This window comes from Akebia trifoliata, chromosome 3, assembly GCF_017979445.1.
Source record: "Akebia trifoliata isolate Shusen 1 chromosome 3, ASM1797944v1, whole genome shotgun sequence".
In the NCBI taxonomy this organism is placed as follows: domain Eukaryota; kingdom Viridiplantae; phylum Streptophyta; class Magnoliopsida; order Ranunculales; family Lardizabalaceae; genus Akebia; species Akebia trifoliata.
The window spans coordinates 3618154-3639713 of record NC_141377.1 but is presented as its reverse complement, the minus strand read 5'-3'; the positions used below and the strand labels follow the sequence as shown (position 1 = coordinate 3639713).

The following is a 21560-nucleotide window of genomic DNA, read 5'->3' as shown; positions in this document are numbered from 1 at the left end:
AGAGTAAATTTGCTTATCTAACTTTAATAAATGTCAAAAACTGCATTGTTTGTTAGCCAAGTGGTGTTAATTCATACTGGGCAATTTAGTATTGGTAAGGGTTTATATAAAGATAAGTGTGCGAGTAAAACAACTTAAAATTTGCAATTATTTTTCTTAAAATTATGTTTCAAAAGTTTATATACATAAAATTATAAGCAATATAGAATTACACTTAAAATAAAGCATTAATAATCTTATAAAAATAATCATATATTAGTTTTGATATATAGATAAACAAATGATTTATGAGTGTGAAAGATACTAAGATACGAAATATTTTTAAGTTCGGGTTCGGGCAAATTAGGTTGACCAATACCTATTGCCCATGCCGAACCTAACCCAAGCTAAGTTTGCCCAGACATAACCCATGGTCGGGTTCTGCCCGCCTAAGTTGCAGCCCTAGTATTGCTAGTTGCACACCAATAGGTGTGATTTTTTACGGGATCAATAAAATTTTCTAGGAATTTGTTTTCCTTTAACATTATAGATAATTTGGACGATATATCTTGAAGAGTGCTGATTTTGAGTTTAGAACTTCAAGATGATGGATTTTTTCCTTAGAGTAATCAAGGGTTGTATTCTTAGGGTATATATAAAAATGGGTCGAATTTTATCTAAAATCTGAGTGATCCAAATTGAACCCTTGGAGTAGATCCGAATATAAATATGATAAGGATATGGGTTATGGGTTGATGTCTCTTGACCCAGTCAGATCTGGTTCGATACAGATCTGTCTTTATATCCGCCTAGATTTGAATGATACATTACTTTGAAAATTATATTTTGTATCTTTTTTCGAAATATCTTCATTACACAAGAGTTTAGTAGTCTAAACCTTGATTCTACTTGGATTTGGGAGTCGTCACCATTCAAAGAGTTTAAGGTGTAAATGGATACCATAAAAAAAAAAAAATTTAATTCTTTTTGGGATGAAGTTAGTGACTCAAAACTGGTCCAATTCAGTTACAAGAAGGAAAAGTGTTAAACACCTCATCTTAACTACCAAGTTGGTGGTTACCACTGTATTAATTAAAAGTGAAGACTAAGACTATGTATGTAAGTTATATAGTCTGATTTATGATTTTGTAATAAAATACATCATAAAATAATAAATTTGTTCTCATCTCTAACCCTTTTTCAACAATGTTAGAGATTCAATCCCCTATTTTTATGAAATATACCATCAAGCGACAACTAACTATTTCAAAAGTTACATAAATTTAACATTTTTATATAATCCAAAAATCAACTCGAACCCAATCCAAACCCATTATAATTGGGCTTGGGCTTACAATCCACCTCTTCACTACATGTAAAATAAGTAAACATTTTTAAAGGACAACCTCGCCGTCATCTTCTGTACTTGTTCTCTTCATAAAGATTCGGCTAACAACCCAATTCTGCAGAAAAAGAAAAAAGAAAAAAGAAAAAAATGAAATTAACTTATTTATTTATTTATTATAATAAACACATAATTAATAAAAGACAGAATCTAAAATATAAAACAGTAAAATTCACTTGGGTAGGGTTAGTAGGTCCGGCAAGGCTATACTCATGCATGACCCACAGAGTTCGAGGCCCATTAGGAGGTTTCCCCATGTAGAAGACAAGAGTTTTCTTCTTCCCGACCACTTCATTGCTTCTTGAATCCTTTATTTGCTCGTCCGATTCATTAGGCTTCCAGTAACCAGAAGTGGTTACTATATAGGGTCGGACTTCTCTTACAGTGAAGAAGTAGAGTGTCTTCTCCAAATCACCTAAACCTGAAAAATAACCAAATTATTCCTAGCTAGAGTCATGATTAACTGATCTTTTTCTTCGAGATACACAAGGAAAAAGACCTATGATTCTATGCACTTCCAAGTTAGATAACGTACAAAGAGCATTAGTTTATCATTAGCCTTATTTCTAATTAAAAAAAAAAAAAAAAAATAATGATTTTCGGACTCCCCCTCTGAGATACTCTTCAGATGTGGTATGTGACAAAATCGTAGATTTTCTTCCTTGAGATACACAATGGGACATGTTTATGGGGATGTGTAGTTGTGTATCCCGAGAAAAGAGAATCTATAGTTCTATCACATGCCACGTTGGGGGAGTATGTCAGAGGGGGGGCAGTCAAAAAATCACAGCTCAAAAAATAAGAGTAGGGATCAGTCAAGTGGCATCCCATTTTTATGCCACATGGCATTTTGGGACCCACTGACCATATGGATATGTGATCCATCCCGAAAATCATGGTGTTCAATAATGGGAAGCGTTCGAGACCCTAAAGAGAGCCAAATGTTGTGTCAAACATTTTTCAAAATAAGGGTTAGAAGTTTCGGAATGAGCCGATTTTTGATGAGGATGATCTCTTCACGTTAGAAATTTCGAAATGGATTGATTTTTTTGTGAAGTTGAAACTTTTAACCCTAATTCACAAGTTGAAGAATTGTGGACCATTCAATTTTTGTAAATAACTTTTGATGGGAATAGAAGTTTCAGAATGGACTGATTTTTTGTGAGGATAAGTAAGGATGCAGAGATCATCATCACAAAAAATCAGCTCATTCCGAAATTTCTAACCCATACATTGAAAAAAGCGTTTGGCTCTCTTTAGGCGCCCGATCACCACCCTTGGACAATTTGTATACACTAGATAATTTGATAATTTAGTTATAAAAAAAAAAAAGAAACACAAAGACAAACAATGAATTCATGAACTATGGAAATTATAGGGATTCCCATTTAATTACCTGGCAAAGCCCAAGGATCCGTGTTGGCAACATCAAACTCTGGAATAATCGAAGAAGGCAAAGGATCACTAATAACCTTGCGTTTCAAATGGTGAACCAAAAGTTCGTCATAAGTTGGAAAGATCTGGATGCCAGGACCCAATCTAGTCTCTCCATTTCTAACCAAATTCAGACCCTCCATTTTGAAAACAACTTCCCAAAATCTACTTTTTAGACCAATTAATTTGTTGGGTGAGCTCAGAATATTTCAGACAACCTATACAGGTCTACTTCTTATAGTGTAGAGAGAGAGTTATGGGTATATTTCATAATTACCAAAATACCCTCAATGTTTTAATGGATTTAGTGGAATACATAGGAAATTATTTAATTGGTGATGAAGCACCAATGGTATGGATAGATTTTGCATTATTGTTTAGGAAACAGAATAAGATTCAATGCTTTGTTGCCTATCATTTTATCATACTCCACACATTATTAGTCCTTACTCCTTAGGATGTAAGAAGTCATTATCACCATGACGAAATAGCTTCATTGGAATGAATTACCAATCAACGGCTTAGACTGCTTTAGGTGGGCCATCTTGATCTTGATTGGTGATTGTATTGATGAACCATGTTACTTATTATAGACCATGCAGTGTAGAATACTTGCCTCATATCCTTCTAAAGTTGTAAATTACCCATAGTTTTAAAATTCGGTTTTGCGTCTCGTCTCGTTCAGGTTTGATACCGAGTCGTCTCGGATGAGTTTTCCGATACATTTGAAACATCTCGTTCAAAAAAAATAAAAAAATCAAACATAAGATATTAAATCTCGATCAAAAAAGTGACTTGTGAGTTGGTCTCGTTAAACTCAGGCGATACGTCTCGATCTCGAACGAGTTTTAAAACCATGAATCCACCATGCGCTGGATTTTCCTTTTTGGATAGCTTTGAAAATCTCTCTATATTAAAAGAGCAAATCTTTTTTGTGAGAGTGTATCTTTGGGTTTTTATTAAGGGGTAATTTCGTCAATAATCATTGATGTGGTAGAACAAATATTGACTCTCAGCTCTACATGTGTCTAAGGTGCTGTTTGTTAAACTGAAAAAAATAAGTGCACAATAGCATTAAGCGCTGAATTTAAGTGCTTAAAAAGTTGTTTGTTTAGATGTTGAATTATGTTTGTTACAGATTACTGAAACTAGTAAATTGTCTTTGTTACCCTTACAATCATATTATACATTGTTTTGATGTTTCAAATGCTTATTTATTATCAAACACAATAAAATATATTATTTCTTATAAAATTAAAATACAATTTATTTTTAAATAATAAATAATACTCAAATCTTTAATTTATAAATAATAATTTATATTTATAAAAGCCCACAAATTTCAAATTAAAAATAATAATGTCATACAAGTCACCAAAATTTGAAATCAACTTTAAAAGAACTTAATTTTGGATGAATAATTTTCGATGGAAATGAGGGATGTGTAATTATAAAAGCACCCTATGAATTAATAAGGGCAACCCACACTATAGCCATTTTTTGTTTTATTTTATATGGATTAAAGTTTTTGGAATGAGCAAATTTTTAGTGAGGATGGTATATATGGTCTAGAGATCATCCTCACCAAAAATCAATCTATTTTGAAACTTCTAACTCGTCAAAAATAGTTTTCAAAAAAAAAAAGGGGACAATTTACGGTTCTTGAACTTGTTTTGATAAGGTTAGAAGTTTCAAGATGTGCTGATTTTTTGTGAGGATGATCTTCTCATTGTAGAGATCATCCTCACTAAAAATCAACTTATTCCAAAACTTTTAACCCATATAAGACAAAATAATTTAACTATGGTATGGGTTTATTAATTTGTGGGATGTTTATATACTTATCCATGGGATATAAGAGGTAATATCCTTTTAAGAATAAGGGCATACTTGTCCGTGTTGAAAAAAGCGAAGTGCTTATCGCTTCAGCACTTTTTTTCAGCATCAAAATAGTACTGAATTTTTTTCACTTATTTTCAGCAATTAGCGCTGAAAATATAGAGTAAACAAATGCGCTATTTTGACAACAGTACTGAATTTAATTTTTTTCAGCAATAAACGCCGAAAAATAGCACAAACAAACACCGCCTAAGTAGATGAAGTCCAGCTGAGTGCTGGTTTTGTAACTCAACCTACAGGGTGACTCAAAAACTTAATTCACGCGTACCCTGCAAGAGTTGGAGATTTTTTCCCTCGGGATACACAACTCCACATGTCTATGAAGATGTTCAGTTATGTATCCCAAAGAAAAAAATCTACCATTCTTCCCTCGGGATACACAACTCGTCATGTTTTATGAAAAGTTCAATAGGGGTGTCAATTCAGCCCAGCCCAACCCGCCCCTAAAACGAGGGTTAGGGCCTTCGTATTGAGCCCACAAGGTAGGGCCTAGGCTATCAAATCCGGCTAAGACTAGGGCCTAGGCCTACAATGCTCGGTCCACCCGCTAGTATATATTTTAGAAACATTCATAAAATATTAGTTCGATAAATATTTTTCTAATAAGGACAACACATGTATAATTAGAATTTAGCTCTCATCTCTTACTACATTATATGTTAATAAGTTATGAATTGTAAATTCAATGCTGTAATCTTCAAATAATAATAATAATTATTATTATTATTATTGTACAAAATGCAAATTTTTCATTAAAAAAGTTAATTCTAGACATTTTAACATATAATGGGCCGGGCTGGTTTAGAGAGAACCCGCCTTCTTTAGGGTTGGTTTAATGCTCCATGAAGCACGGCCGAACCCACCCATTGACAGCCTTAATGTTTAGTTGTAGTGATTTCGTAAATTAACCTGAGATGGGGACTCCAAAACTCAAGTGATACGTACTCTGCAAGAACAGTAGATTTTTCCCTCGGAATGCACAACTGAACATCTCCATAAAATATGTGCAGTTTTGTATCGTGAGGGAAAAATATCTATGATTCTTGCACCTGACACGTCAATGAGTTTTTGAGTTACCATGTTAAGTTGAGCTATAAAATCAGCACTCATAATCCTTGTTAGCAATCTCCCATTTAATTCTTGAAAAATTCACAAATTTTTCATTTTTTTCGATGAAAGTATTAATTCTCTGGATTATCGAACTATTCTAAATAATTGGGCCAAGTCTGTTCCTAATAAAACTGATAGCCCTAGCTTAGCTAGCCTTTACGTATAACTAGTCCTTCAATTTAATTTGCCGTATTTGTGCCTGTTTACACACTATAGAATTGCATTTTCCATATTTTGTGGAATAAAGAGGTCAACTGTTGGAGTCGGAGTCGGAGATTACAGCTACAGAATTATTCCGATCCAAGTTGTTGAATTAAAATCTAATAGTGCCACACCAAATTTTACTTGTAACACTAATAAAATAAAATAAAAATTCAAATTAGAGAATGAATTAGACATAACCGCTCCACAGTGTTTTCAAACTGATTACAATGCCCCTTGACCTCGGTCTTCTCTTTACAAACTAAAGAATACTATATAATATATGCCCTCATCTACAACTTTCAACTACCTTGTTCTTCAGCTTTGAAGAATGATGATCCAGTCCCTATTTTAACCCTAATTTTTAGTAGATTTCTCAAAATTCCATCATCTTCTATTTGTTTTATTCATCTAATAACATAAAATTGATTATTTCCATCAGGTAATTTTTGTTGTTGGTTGCATTAAAGCAGCTAACAGGTTTACCAAAACACGCCCCAAACCACATTCATCCGTACCCTTTCAGATGCATCAATAACAGTGGACTCAAATAATTCATCAGAAACCAGAAAAGGTTTTTTTTTTTTTTTTTTTAACTATTAATTTATCACAATTAGTTTCCATTTAGGATGAAGGAATTGTTTCTCATCTAATAATCTCGTGGACAAGAAGGGAGACAAAAAAAGATCTGATTTTGCATCATAGTCATTAGAGCTTTTAAAAGAAAACGGAAAGGACAAAAAAAAAAAAAATCACAAATCCCTAGGCCTCATTTGAGACCACAAGAGCGCAGGCTGCTTTTACATAAAGAGATGGGACTGCCATCACATAATAGGTTAATTTTTATCATACAGACAGACGGAAATGCAGAGGGGGGAAGAATTTCCATAGAAGAGGGAGTACAATTTGATTTTTTATTTCTCTTTTTTTAAATGAGCAAAAAAAAATTTCAGACACCCAACCTATGAATGGAAGCACTTCCCAACCCCAACTCCATCCCAAAGCAGGTCTGAACCACTTCATCGTTAAGGCGAACAGCAATTCAAGAGCCCAACACACTTTTGAATCTCCTTTACAAATAAAATTCGTTGGAATGGGACCCCCATACATGGAGTTATACGGAGAGAAAAAAATAAAAATAAAATGGGTGGATTATGCACAAACAATATGCAGTCAACAAGTTACTCGGCTAAAGTTCAAGTAATAACCATAACATAGAGCATACAAACTACATCCTTTACAAAGAGAAGCTATATATGTGCTTTGTCCCTTCTTTTTTTCCCATTAGAAATGAAAAATGACAGTCAACAAAAACTTTTCCGTGATAGATGTGGAACCTTCAACTGATTCTCTTCTTTTAGAGGCCAAAGCATTAGCCACTAAATACAGAGAGAATTTGAGAAAAGAATGCAAGGTTCCACATACACTACTAAAGCAACAACCATAAAGATGTTCAAATCAAATACATCTTAAAAATCATCAATCTTACCACATCCGTACCCTCCTAAGCAAATAGTAGAAGACCAATCACAACCCTCGCCATCTTTTTAACTCCGATGTACTCCTGAATGACACTCCAGACATATAAATATCAAATCAACTATTAGACAACAATTGTGATTGGAAAAAAAAAAAAAACAAATCGAAACATGTATTTTCTAGAAGAGTAAGCAATGTACCTGCAGACAGACAATCAAACACCACAAAGTCCTTTGAAAAATGGGTTTGAGCAAAGAAACCACAGTTTCAGGCCTTCATTCCCCACTAGCATAAAAATCGGACACACGGGTGAGGGCGCCACTACTCCCCCCATAAAAATTTGCACCGCCACCACGCCTCTGATGTGTCTGACTCCTCTCACGGTATCTTGAACCCTTATTACGTGAATCTTCTTCAAAGTATTCACCATGCTCATTATTGGGAGACCCGGCTGGCTTGTACTCATAATGTGAACTATTCCTTCGTCCATCACTGTTTGCAGGTAAATGCTGTTGTCTACTGTTATTATCTTTCACTGATGGGCCCCGACCTCCTCCACGAGACACTTCGTGACCACCTCTGCCAAAACGACCACCATTGTGGTGTCCATGCCTGCGCAATCCCGAGGAGAAGGATTGCTCATGTTGGTTGTCTACATTTTCAGATGAATCTACACCACCTTTCTTTTCTCCCTTTGCAACTTGATGATGTATATTTTGTACTTCAGCTACAATGGGCTTCTGTGGGTTGGACCAATCAGGATGGAGCTGACCACCCTCAGGAGGATGATACTCCTTTTCAGGGGCCTTATCAACCTGAGATACAACTCTATCATTTCCATTGCCCCGGCTTCCATGTCGATTTTGACCTACATAAGCCTGTGATTTGGGTTGCCAATGAGATGACGATCCATGTTGGATTACAATCTGGTTCTCTCCCACAACAATTTTTCTCTCTAATTGACTCGGTTTATTGGCTTCAGATTGAGTACCAGATTTAAAAGTATCCTCGCCATGTGAGTCGTCAAACAAATTATTGTGATTATGCAACATGCCCTTCTGCCCCTTGAATGGCTGCCTCTTTCCCCTGCCCGTAACTCCATGATCTTTCACATCAGGACCAGTAACTTGTTCGTTATGGTTGTCGGGATATTTTTCCTGCCTGTTATTACTTAATGAACCACGCTGCCGCCATGATCCTTGTGTTTTACCAAGCTTGCTATCCTTATTCTCCCCATTTGTGGACACAACAGCAAAACCTCCTTTACCAACAGAAGAACCACCACCAGGCTCACTATTTTCGGTAATCAGAGAACCAGACTCTTTAGTCTCAGTGATTTCATTTGATGAAGCTTGATTAACAATCGGAGATGATGGTCGTTGCATATTCCCCTGCTGGGACATTTCTTTTGCCACAGGCTTTGGGACGTATCTCTCCATTTCAGCCCTCCTGCTTTTTGGGTTATTCTGAGTCCCATGCGCAATTGCCGAGGGAGACTGGACTTCAATGGTATTGTTGTGGCCAGCTTCTTCGGAAGCATCATTCTTGTTCTGCGAACGCACTGGAGCCCAGACAACATTGTCACTGCCATGAAACTTGTCCGTTGTTCTAGTAGTTTGTGCCTTCCTTGGCATCCGACGAGGTGGCTGAGGCTGAGGTTGAGGTTGAAGCTGAGACAGATGGTTTTCTTTACTATGAGCTTCTTCAATTGGTAGGGACGACCACCCTTGGTCTGTGAATGGAACTACATTCTGAGAAGTCTCTGCCTGGACAGTACTAACTTCCAACACAGATTCAGGGGTCTTTGGTTTGCTGCTTTCGGCTGAATCTTTTACAGCAATTCCTTTAACAGGCACCAATGATGGTAAAATCATGCTAGATGATGAAACCTCGTCAAATTTGTGCTTGTTTTTGCCACTCCTGATATTTTTCTTCTTGTGTTGCTGCTGCAAGGAATCATCCATAGCATTACTGTTACTTGGAAAGTTTGATTCACCACCCGAAGCATTTACATTGATCCCTGCTGCATTATCATGACTTTTTGGACCCCCAACAGCATTTCCAGTAGGAATTGACTTTTCGTTTAAGTTCTTGTCCATCGAATTGCTCTGCTTTCTTTTATAGCCCATTTGTCTATGCTTGGAAGGAGCACTGGTATCATTAACCTGTGTAGTTCTATGGTCAGTAACATCCTTGGTATTTTCCCGCAACGGCAAAGTCGAGTTTGTGATCACATCGTCTGGAGGAGCACACGGTGGAACTTCTAAAGGCAAGCTCTTAGGTAGATCAGTTGACACATTGGTGGAACTGTTCACAGCAGTCACTGGTCCTGCCTTAGACTGGTAGTCTTCTTGTTTATGCTGCAGAGCTCCACTTGGAGGCAGAGAATGTTCCGACTTCTCAATTGAACTTTCTGCTAGTTTACGCCTGTCCAACTCCTCCAATTTTGCACGAGCCCTAGCGTTCTGTTCTCTTATCCGCTCTTCTTCCTCCTTCTGCAGCTCTTTCGCCCGTTGTGCCGCATTCTCTCTCCTCGTTGCACGCTGACAAAGAAGTCAAAAAAGAGCATTAATTTAATGTCATATCAAGAAACACAAAAACAATCGGTCTATACTTGACCACCAAAAAAATTGAAAAATAATAAGTGCATGCACCTCCTTATCACTCAGATAAAAAACAGATGTCTGACCCAATTCCCCTCCTGCCTTAGCTTGAATATTTGAATTGAACATCTCAGACGGCTCTTGAACTGCATGGTGGTCTTCTAGTACACAAACATCAGGACAAGTCTCAACGTTCTCCTGTGGAACTACAATTGGTGAATCCTCAACATGAGATTTCTTTCTCCACTCCTCCCCCTCCTGAGTGTTAAACCTTCCTTTACCTCGGAAATTTGCTCTACTCTGCACACCATGAGGTCTCCTGTGAACATCAGTGTGAGCTTTTTCTCCACCAACAGAATGATTTAATACATCAACAGTGGATGCTTGCAAGTCGCTTACTGGCCTGGACATAACTGTTGCATTGGAGGATAATGCTTCAAATCTCTTCTCTCCTGCAGGAGCACTCGCTTCATGGATAGGGGTAAGTACCCTGCTGGTGGAAGCTTTTTCGGAGGAAATGACACTAATTTCAGCTTCATTAGTGATATGATCAGGTTTAGCATTCAAAATCCTGAACGGTTTCGTCTTCTCTCTAGGAGCGTGTCCAGAATCATATCGACCCTCAGAAATCCGAGCTTTGTTATTTAAACCCTCTATCTTGTCTATCAGAGTAGGATTTCTTTTGGTAGAAAAAATTGTCTGTGGAGCTTCTCCAGAAATGGCAACTGTTTCTTGTTTAGGCACCAAACTGGCATCACCGCCTGCCTTAGCCTTGCTCATGTTTTCAGGTAAGTTCAAACCTACAGCGACCGATGAATCTTCTTCACCAGTCTTTGAGAAATCCACCAGTTCATCATTAGTGCAGTTATCACTATTTTTAGGTGGTGTTCCTGGTACGTTTCCTCTTCCAAGGTTTGGTGTTTTTACAATGTGCTCCCTCTTCTCCTTCCTATCATTTTCACCCCCCCATCCATCTTGTTGCTTCAAGAGAACTTTGTACGGTCCTTGATGAGCATTGTGAGGGTGACCAGTGTCACCATGTTCCCTGGCCATCGGTGTCCTTGTAGAATCATACTCACCGGGTCTGGCATGGAAATTGCCTGAGTCAGAATGGACGTTCCGAACTGGGTATCTGTTATAAACACAAGGACCAGTTGGGGCCATTCCCATGATAGGAGCATCAGGTGGACCGTAATAGCCATCATAGGGCCCCTGACCAGGGTAAACAACTGGTCTAACTGGCATGACAGGCTGAATATAAGAATTAGGCACGTGGGGCCGGAACGAATCACCATGATTTGGTAGATACCCACCTGGACCATATCCAGGCCGTGGAACTGGCTGAGAGTTGGCTAGAGGCCGAGCTGGAAGCTGAGGATGATGATAAGCAAAAGATTCGAGAGGATAGCCGCCAGGAGGGCCCGGTGGTCTGCAAGGACCACCACCAGAAGGTCCTCCTTGATACCAAACTACATCAGGAGAGTTATGCAAGTAAGGACCATGTGAAGAACCAAAATGCTGAGGTGGCATATTAGGATTGGAGTACGGTTGGGTTTCCCTGTGCCACTTGTCCATGCTTGGTGGGGGGCCACCTCCACCATATGGGGAATTGTCCTTTTTCCAAGTGTCTACAGCTCCACCATCTGGACTTACAATTATTGACTCTTCTTCTGGAAATAAAATAATAATAAAAAAGAGATCCAGTAGACACATATTAATGAGTAAAGACTGAAGTTCTACATTTCAGAATTTTGAATCATGAAAATGAACTTCGTGAGTCTCCCTAGTTAAATTGTAAGCATGCATGGTATACCCACCAGCTGAAAAAGTTCCCGACCTCTCTTTCGGTGTTGCTGAATCATCGGAAGCTGAGACAGGACGTCCTTGTGAGCTATGACCTGGCATAAGGAGTTTTCAAGCAATCAAATCTCTGAATAGATCTTGTATAGTATGTATAATTAACTATTTTGATGGGTTAAAGCGAAATTTTATTAAGAAAAAGAGAAAATGGGAGGCTAAAATGGCCACCCTACAGCTAAGAAAACCAAGCTGACAAAGAAAAAAAACCCAAAATAAATAAATGAAGGAACACTAAGAAACACATAATAAACCCCATCTAAACAAAAAATCATCAAAGAAAAAACCCCTAAAATCTTTAAAAGATCTGACTACAAAAGGAAGCCAGCCCAAGATCTCCATGATAACTTCATGCAGGTGATGTTCTTTCCCTTCAAAGACCCTACTATTCCACTCCAACCAGATGCCCCAGCATACGCAAAGGGAGTTAAAGACCACAGGATTAAAAATTTTATAGTGCTTCCGATAAGGCCCCAACTTCGGAAAAGAGCAGACAGAAAATAGAAAACACCAATAGATCTTGACTAGCAAGAGAAAATGAGCCCAGATCTTTCTAAAGAAAGGAGTAATGGATAAGGAGATGATTAGCCAATTCCGAATCTGATTTGCACAAAAAATATAAGTTGACCGAGGTAATTCCTTTTGCCAGGACATGCAGACATGGTGGCCCTGAAGAACCCAACAAGTTGTTGGATTGATGTAGTCATGTGATAACATTTAAAATTAACCACAAAATGCATAATATTCAGCAGACAAGCCATTGGAAACAAATCAATATCATACTACATAAAAAATTAATACGCATAAATAGATGCCTCACGTTTGCCTCACGTTTTGGGCTGGTGTCCAAGTCCTTATTCAATAGATAACATCTAGGAGATTCATGAAGTTGCTACTCTCACCAATCATTAATCTTCCTATGCCTGTGCTTCTCTGGCAAAGGATTATAGGTTTTAGGTTTGCGGTTGAAATGGTAGGTTTTATGTCAAATCTCTTTACTATGCCCTTAAGAGTCGCGGTGTCCCAAAATCCCTGCTTCTGTGATTTGGATTCCTAAAATTCCTTCCCAAGTGTCTTTCTTCATTTGGAATGCAGCCTTGGGCAAATTCTTAACCTCAAACAACCTTAGAAGCAGGGTATAATATCTGTTAGATTTTTGTTGTATGTATAAATCCAGTGGGGAATCCGTGGATCATCTCCTTATTCATTGTGATTTTGCTCATAAGATTTCAATGCATTCTCTCTCGGAATCTCTTAGTGTTTTCCTAGCTTGGTCCTTCAATTATTCCAAATTTGGAGGTCTTCGCAACTGTGATGAACAGGAAGATGATATTATGGAAGCTCATGCCCTTTGCGGTTTCTTGGGGCTTGTGGAATGAGAGGATCTTTGAAAAGAAAGAGCAATCTTTGCAGGAGATCATTATTAGTATCTTGGATTTTGTGTTCTATTGGTGTAAGGAATTTAGAGTGTTTAGAGGTATATATTTTGAGGATCTTCTCTTTAGATGGTCTTTGGTTAGTAAAGGAACTACCTAGTCTTCTTGTGTTTTTCTCTTGGGAGGTCATCTCAGCCTCCCATAAAATTTGCTTTCATTTATCAAAAATCAAAACTCTCTTTTCAAAGCCAATACAGTTTTCATCACCAGCCAAGGAATTTGAGATCGTATTAGTTTTCTCTATAATATTGAAAAAGTGGCATGTTTTCATCTGATTTTTCTCTAAAGCAGTTACAACAATTGTTTCTACCATTCTTATCAAATAAATACATTAAGTAGAGAACATGCGTCTCTTAAGTGCATTTCATTCAATAAAGATTTGAGAGTGGATCCCCTAACTAGCTCCTCCAAATCCCAATCTAAACACAACTTCATCAAATTGAATCCCTAAATTCATCCAAACATAGGCTCTCTTTTTTATTGTTGTAGGAGTGAAAACGGGGTTTTGATCCCAGGTCCATGGCATTGCCATACAAAAGAAATGAACAAATCTAGGACGAGATTTCAATTTGAAATCAGGGTTATAAGGGCCAGAAGTTGAAAGCTCAAGAAGAAAATATACTTACACGGCAAGGATCATTAAAATGATGTACAATTTTTTAGCATTAGAACAATCATAAGTATAACCAAAATCATTACCATAATTAGGGTTGGTTAGAAACATCAAACACAGAAAATAAATTAACAGATTGTTTAAGCACCTTGCCGCACATGTGACTCAGTATTCTTTTCAGAACCAAGTGTTGGAAAATCTCCAGAACTCAGGGTGAACTCATTCATCTTGGAGGACGAAACTCCCTGCGGGTACAATAAAGACCAAATAAAATAGTTCAGACCATCAGGAAATCACACACCAAATGTCAACAAAAATGAACTATGGTAATATATGGAAGTGCACGTTTGGTATGAATCATAACGTAAATTCATTACAAGGAATTTTATGGACCAAGGGTAGAAGGTAATTTTAACATTCATGCACATGCAATGAGAACAAAAGAAGGCAACAACAAGAGAAATACCAATCTTTCTGTGGTTCCCGATGGACCCCATGCCACTGAATTTCCAGATATGGGTTCAGCAAACCGGGATAGATGAGAGCTACCGGGCCTTGTTTCTGCACTGCGAGGACGTGCTGTCGCCATTGGTGCCTGATTCGAGGCCAATAACCCAGATGCTGACGATGGCCGAGAACTTGGACCCCATGCATTAGGCGCAGGTTCATGGGATCTATCACTACCAGCTGTTGATGGTCGAGTGCCACTTCCACCAGATGAAGGGCGGCCATTAAGATAATTTGGTGAAGAAGGACCTCCATCAGTATTAGGAGACGACAAGGATGAGGAGCCCCATGCATTTTGAGTAGAGGATGATGAACGACTTCCCCAGCTAAGTGTGCCCCTTAGAAAAATGCATCAGAAACCTCGTCAACCAGCAATAGCCAAAGAAACCCTAATACTGAGGGTGAAATACAACCATTTCAAACTAACAAGGATATAAACAATGTCCTATTCAAGAGAAAGAAGGAAGACTGAACTCACTTGGGAACAATTTCCACATTGGGGTCCAAACCATGGTTTTCCAACCTTGAAATTACAAGATGTGAAAATATAAGTGATGAGCAAACAATGGAGTGATGAAAATACGCAAATGAGACTAAAATAATTCAATAGGAAGGAGAATACCTTTGACTGGGTAAATTTACAGGTTTTGGGACTTTCCCCAAAACAGTCATGCCCCCCCTTCGCGCAGAGACCCACCTACAGTAATGTTAACATTACAAGACCAACATAACGTTAGAATAGGAGCGTAGTGTGTGTGTGTGTGTGTGTGTGTGAGAGAGAGAGAGAGAGAGAGATGTACTGCGTTAAGCCAGTAACAATATAATTTTTTCAGCACATTACACAGTTGAAAACAAAAGCTTGTACTGTGTGGAATGCTATGCTTCAGCAGTTTACATAGTTGACAAAACAAAGCTGAAACTTAACAAATTAGGTGGCTGTCAACTTATTCTCATTCTAATTCAGGTCTTGAGTTATGGGTGGGCACTATGCCATATCATCTAGTGGAACATAGGGCAACTGGCACGATATGGAAGTGACCAGCACTAAGTAGAGTTTTCTCAAGCCTTCTGTACGTTCAGAGGATACCAAAGTCACCAAATTCTCCAACTTATTGAAAAAGTCGCAATTAAATCATGATTTTTTCATTCACCAATTTAATCACAATTTGATTGTGACTTTTTCAATAAGACATGACTTTTAGTGATTAAATCATGAACTTCACGATTAAATCACGATCTTTGAGATTAAATTGGGAAAAACAAAATATGAACTTGATGCACTAGTAAGAGGATATGGCGTTGCTGAAGATGATAGTGACCTTTTAATCGATAAAGCTTAAGATAATGACAATACAAAAGTGGTTAATGTTGATTTTGACGGGTACAATATAAACCTTACATATGTTGTAGACCTGTGGTTATATATTGTGGATGCATGGTGACATCAATTTGGGGTTCAATGATTTATTATTTTAGTTAGCATGGGACTTAATGATATAATATGATAACACCAACTATTAGGAATAATTACATAGCCTTAACCTTAGCTCGATTTTTTTTTTCCAATTTTACCAAATTTTCCAAAACTTTCCCTTGCCGACTTATTTCCGAACCCCGACTTGGTGACTCTAATGGATACAAGCAATGAGCAAAATCGCTCTACTTGAAAGAAATGTACTCCAGGATTTCAACGAATGGAAGCAAATCAACTAATGAAAACAATGGTCCCATCACGAATTTCGTTCATGTAAGAATCAATGCCAGCAATAGGATCGCGCTTAATGTGCTAAAAGAAAAAAAAATGTATAATGATAACTCAAAAAAGATTACTATGAAAGATATTTATAGAAAGAGAACAAAAGCGAGGGAAAAAACTATAGGATAAGCCCCGGATAGATGAGAATGCCCCGAGATTTTCCAGTTATCCCACTTTTTAACAACCCTTGGATATTATTCCTGTTTTGGGTGAGAATCAGATATACTTATTCTTTGATGTAGTTAGTAAGACGGATCTCAAACCAAGAAATAGACCTACAAACTAAAAAAATAGACGAACCAACCTTGTCTATTGTATTATTTATATATAATTATTCCAAATGAGAAAGAATTATAATTCAAATCTAACTTCCAAAATCATCTACATGTTGCACGACTTGCTTTCCTTCACCAATTTCAGATATGTTGAATGCTTCCTAAGAGCTCTCATCCAAAGACAAATCCATTGTGGAGGTTGCTCCTATTTGTGATAGTCTGGGCTGTTAGGAAGGAGTGAAAGACCGAGTCTTTGACGACAAGAAGAGAACGCAAAGGAAACAATGTTGAAGATCAACACCCTTATGTTTGAGTGGTCTTCTATTTTGGTGATTTCATGGGCATAAGCTTTTCTCACTTCGAGTTCAGATTGAAAGATCTAGTTCCACTTCATTGTTTGTTTTCTTTTAACAGGAATGATGTGAGACTCTCACCAGCCAATTGTTTTATCTGTACATTTGGGCTTCTTTCCTGCTCCTTTCTTAATAAAATAGTCCTTTTCCCAATCGCAAAAAAAATGTGTGGAGCTCACATGCAATAAACATTTGCAACAAGCAACATTTACATAGAAAAGACATTATCCTTTCTAATCACTAATATAGAACCAGATCCAACATTATAAATCAAAATATGCCTTAATATGCAACTGAGTAACACATCACAGTCAGAAAAGTGGGAGTAATAATTTTCAGGAAAAAAAAAAAGATAATACAAATAAAATATATCAATCACAAATTTGTCATTTCACACAAACAATGAAACAAATATGCTTGAAAGAAAAAATTCTAAGGGAAAAAAAAAAGTAAAATCACAACAGTAGAGATTTGATGGATATTATGGGAAAAAAGGTATACCTTCGCTCTCCAGTCAACATACTTGAAGCCATGGTTTAATTGGAGTTGCAAGGTCATTCAACTAAACGGATAGAGCCTAAAGAAAAAATTCGAGAGACATTCCATCAACAACAGGAAAATCATCAATAAACATTAAGGAAAAGGTTTGATTTTACTAGCATGCAGAAACACAACAAAAAATTATTTTGATAATTGTAGGAATATCATTAAACAAGAAAAGGACATATATCCTAAACCACCCCTGAAGGTCAAAAAGACCTACCAGAAAGAATGCCAAAAAAACAACACCCCCCAGCATAAACTTGGCAACAATAAAATAATTAACTACTTACATATAACCAAATCCCATGTAAAACTAAATCTTCAAAAGGTACTCTCCTGAACTCTAAATGCAGCTTAGACAGAAGAATAATTTTTCAATTCCAGAAAGTCCTTGTTTAACCATCTAAGCATACATCTTGCAGGCTTTTTCCAACCACTTCGAAGGTCCTATTTGCACTCTTTTCAAATACACCAACATACAAAGATTAACACCCTCCAAGGGATCTTGTCTCTAGAAACAAAAGAACGACTCATCCAACTATCAAACGAGGCCAACACCAACTTAGGAAGAGTTCAAATACATGTGGAAGAGAGAGAAAAATAGGACCAGATCCTATATGCCTCATGACAATGTCTCGAGAGGTGATTGACCTTTCGGCCAAGAAATTTTAAAAATCGATTTACGGATGGCTTTCATCAGGTATGGAAGACTCTCAACTCCATGGTTTTAAAGTTTTGAAGGATACAAATACATGATACACATGTGATTATGAAATCATAGCATATGGAGAAATGTTTTGACACTAAAGCGTGAGGCAAGGCACAGGTGAAAGCCTCAAGACATAGATTATTATTTTATATTTCAACAAGAAATACATAACTGAATTCCAACCCCCCACACAAATAGTAACAAAATAAATTATTATTTTATATTTCAACAAGAAATGCATATTTTCTAGTTAAATAATAAAATTTTCTATAGCAAATAACTACTTTAAATTTATATAAAAAATACAACTAAATATTATCATTCAGTATTTTTTTTTTTTTCCATAATACTAGATACAACATAAATTATTTACGATTCAAATGAATTCAACATATTTATTTGCAAATGTTACTATTTTATATTCAGATATATTTATAAAAACTCAAATTGTGTTGCATGCCAACAACAAAATTAGAAATTACAAAAAAAAAGGATGGAGGAAGAAAACATAAAATACAATTAATATATAATTTTAACAAACAAACAAACAAAAAATATTGATTTTTGAAAAATCAAGCAAAAAGAAATTGTTTTTTGATAACGCAAGGTATCCCACATCCCCTTGGGGATGATGGGACTAGTCCCAAAAATCACATGCCCCGACCCCACGAAAGTTTACAAAAATGCAATAGAATAAATCAGGAGGCCACCCAATTTTGACCACATGACCAAAGGGAGAGAAACCCCCATCGCTAGCTTTACCACTAAGCCAAACCCATGGGGGTAGGCAAAAAGAAAATTTAAAGTGTTAGGCATACTTAGTGGCCAATAAGCATATGCCTTAGTCATGCCTCACATTGAAATGTATGCCTTATGGGTGCCTCTTGGTCTAAGGGAAAGTCTCAGCAGTTTTACATTTTCTTGTGCCTCAAGGAACTTTATACGAACCTCGCCCTAAGGTGCCTCAAAAGGCTTACGCCTCACACACCTTTTAAAATGCCGGTATAGAGAGTCAACTTGTTGCTTGATTGTGTACCACTTGTATTGCCCCAGTCAACTCTTGGAGATGCAAAGCAAAGTACCAAACACTAGAATTATGCGAGAAACTCCACTTTCAGAGAGAACTAACCCATTTCTGAAAAAATTCAAATCGCTCCAAATTATGTAATACCTCCATCTCAATTTTTCCCATTTAGAAACAGTTTATCACACTTATTTCTCTCGATTTTGGGGCCACCAAAAATTCCTATCCTATAAAATAAACTACACTTTTAACCATTTCCATGATATACCTCAACCTTGAACTCAATAACTAGTTTGACCAGACTGATCTTGCATCTAGAGAGATGAAAAACCTACTATATGTTCATCAATGGTATTACTCATCAATCCCCAATAACTACAATGACTATTTCCTCAATATGGCCATTAAAAATGCACCATGTTTAACGATCCTCAAGCCCTACGATTGATCAAATCTAACAGGAAAATCTTCTTATTGCAAACGTTAAAGAGATGTTCTCTCTCTTTATTTTAATAGATCTTCTTCTCGTAATCATTCCAAACATAAATGTTCAAGACATGATACTGAGTTTTAACTTAAAAAAATTCTCTAAATTAACAGGGAAATCGCATCAACTACGATTAAAACTGAACAAGCCAGAAGAATCTGAAAGGATCAATATTTGATTTCATTTTTCTTCACAAAGGCAGCAATGATCCACAAGCCAAAACCTAACTAAATAAATAAATCTAGGTTTGATGTTAAAAAAATAATAATAATAATAAAAAAAATCTCATGATCATCAACGAAATTATAAGAAAATTAAACAACAAATCAAACAACCCTACATCATCCAATCCAGAATCATCAACAGATCACCAAAACATGTAGATCGAGCATCAAAATAAAATCTCAAACCCTAAAATTTCTCTGAAACAACTTGCCTGATCTCCAACGCTTATACGGTTCGATAAAACCCTAGAACAGGAGAAAGAAGCAATCGAATCGATCTCTTTTACAGAATCTGTTTCAGAGATTAAGAACACCAACAGAACAATAGAAAACTCGCAGATTTCGAAAAGCTCTGAAACAATCGAGAGGAGAAGAAATCACTCTGAGGTTAACAACAGAGAGAGAATGAAGATTAGCGAAGGGGATGGTGCGCAGGTTAAAAGAAAACTGAGACGAAAGATCGGGTCTCTACGAGTAGCGCGTTATTTATAGTAATCTTGCAATTTCTCGTATTGCGATATAAAAGCTCGAGAAAAAGGACGATTGGTGTGGTTTTTATTTTTTAACATGGGAACGATATATCGCGATAATTTTCGGCTCTTTAAAATTGGTGGCGTATGACATAAAAAGAAGATCTGGTTACTAATTAAAACTTTGGGTTTCTGCTGGACAGTAACAACGGTTTACCATCCAAAAGACCGCTGAGATACGAAGATAAATAAAGATTTCCTAGAGATTAGCATATCAACGGAGTAGTTCATTAAGAGTCATGATAACCTGACTAAGGCACATGGCATACTCAATCGACTTACTTGATGTGACAGACTTAAGAATCGTAAATCTACTTTTCTCGGGATACAAAACTGCACTTTTATGGGGAACCATAATTATTTAGAGGAGAGCACATTTACGATTCCCAAGCCTGCCACATCATATAAGTCGATTGATTTGCCAAGTGCCTAAGTCAGATTATCAGCACTCTCGTTCATTAATTTTTAGGAGAATTACTATTGCCACACCAAGTACATGCAATTCTTTAGTGATTTATATAGGAATTTGTGTGGCATTGGTAAAAGTTGGCGTGGTAGTAGTAGCTCTCATTTTAGAGATACAATTTTTTATTTCTAAGGAAGTCAAAATCGATCATTAATGTAATTGAGAACTTTCTTGCACAACTTAAGACTCTTTTCGTTTGCAATACCTATTGTTGGTGCAAGACTTCCAAAAGTTGCACCACACTAGAGTTTGTATTAGTTGAACGTCGAAAATATGATTGTTACAATAAATTCTTGGAATAGTCTTGTAGTAGCAGTGGATTCGATCGAAAATCCATTGCTAACAATCAATTCAATGGAGAAATTTGATCTCTACACCTCTCATGTCGGATGGATTCATCCTCTTGAAGGCTTGATGAACAACCTTGAGAAGACAGAAGTTTAAGCACATAAAAAATATAACATTACATAACTCACATTATGTCGTATGTTACAATTACGAAAAAAGAAAGTAACATGTGATCGTTAAAAACACAATTGGGGCATGCAAATTATAGTTAAAAGACGTTAAAGACACGACCATAAAGTGGGAGACCACAATTTTATAATGAGTGATGAACTCATGTATCCCAATTAATCCCATGATTAAATGGCACGCCAATGCAATCGTA

At 36.8% G+C, this 21560-nt stretch overlaps 2 protein-coding genes across 4 annotated transcripts; both read right to left on the bottom strand.

Moving 5' to 3' along the window:
• Nucleotides 1–1225: 1225 nt before the first annotated feature.
• LOC147405582 (NAC domain-containing protein 83-like) lies at nt 1226–2999 on the bottom strand. The gene is made up of 3 exons (XM_086432717.1): nt 2781–2999; nt 1561–1805; nt 1226–1442 (listed from the first exon to the last, which is right to left on the bottom strand). Exons 1-3 carry the CDS (start codon nt 2959–2961, stop codon nt 1374–1376), a joined length of 495 nt encoding a protein of 164 aa, XP_086288843.1. The 5' UTR covers nt 2962–2999; the 3' UTR covers nt 1226–1373.
• Nucleotides 3000–7196: 4197 nt separating this feature from the next.
• MOS1 (modifier of snc1) lies at nt 7197–20360 on the bottom strand. 3 transcript variants are annotated; one of them, XM_086433374.1, is made up of 10 exons: nt 20081–20360; nt 17409–17484; nt 15146–15220; nt 15002–15046; nt 14483–14861; nt 14165–14261; nt 11928–12008; nt 10162–11780; nt 7708–10050; nt 7197–7602 (listed from the first exon to the last, which is right to left on the bottom strand). In XM_086433374.1, exons 2-9 carry the CDS (start codon nt 17438–17440, stop codon nt 7783–7785), a joined length of 4596 nt encoding a protein of 1531 aa, XP_086289500.1. In that variant the 5' UTR covers nt 17441–17484; nt 20081–20360; the 3' UTR covers nt 7197–7602; nt 7708–7782. The 3 variants fall into 3 exon arrangements, with proteins under 3 accessions (XP_086289500.1, XP_086289498.1, XP_086289499.1); XM_086433372.1 differs by having other exon boundaries at nt 20107–20360; XM_086433373.1 differs by having other exon boundaries at nt 7197–7592; nt 20107–20360.
• Between the last annotated feature and the right edge of the window lie 1200 nt (nt 20361–21560).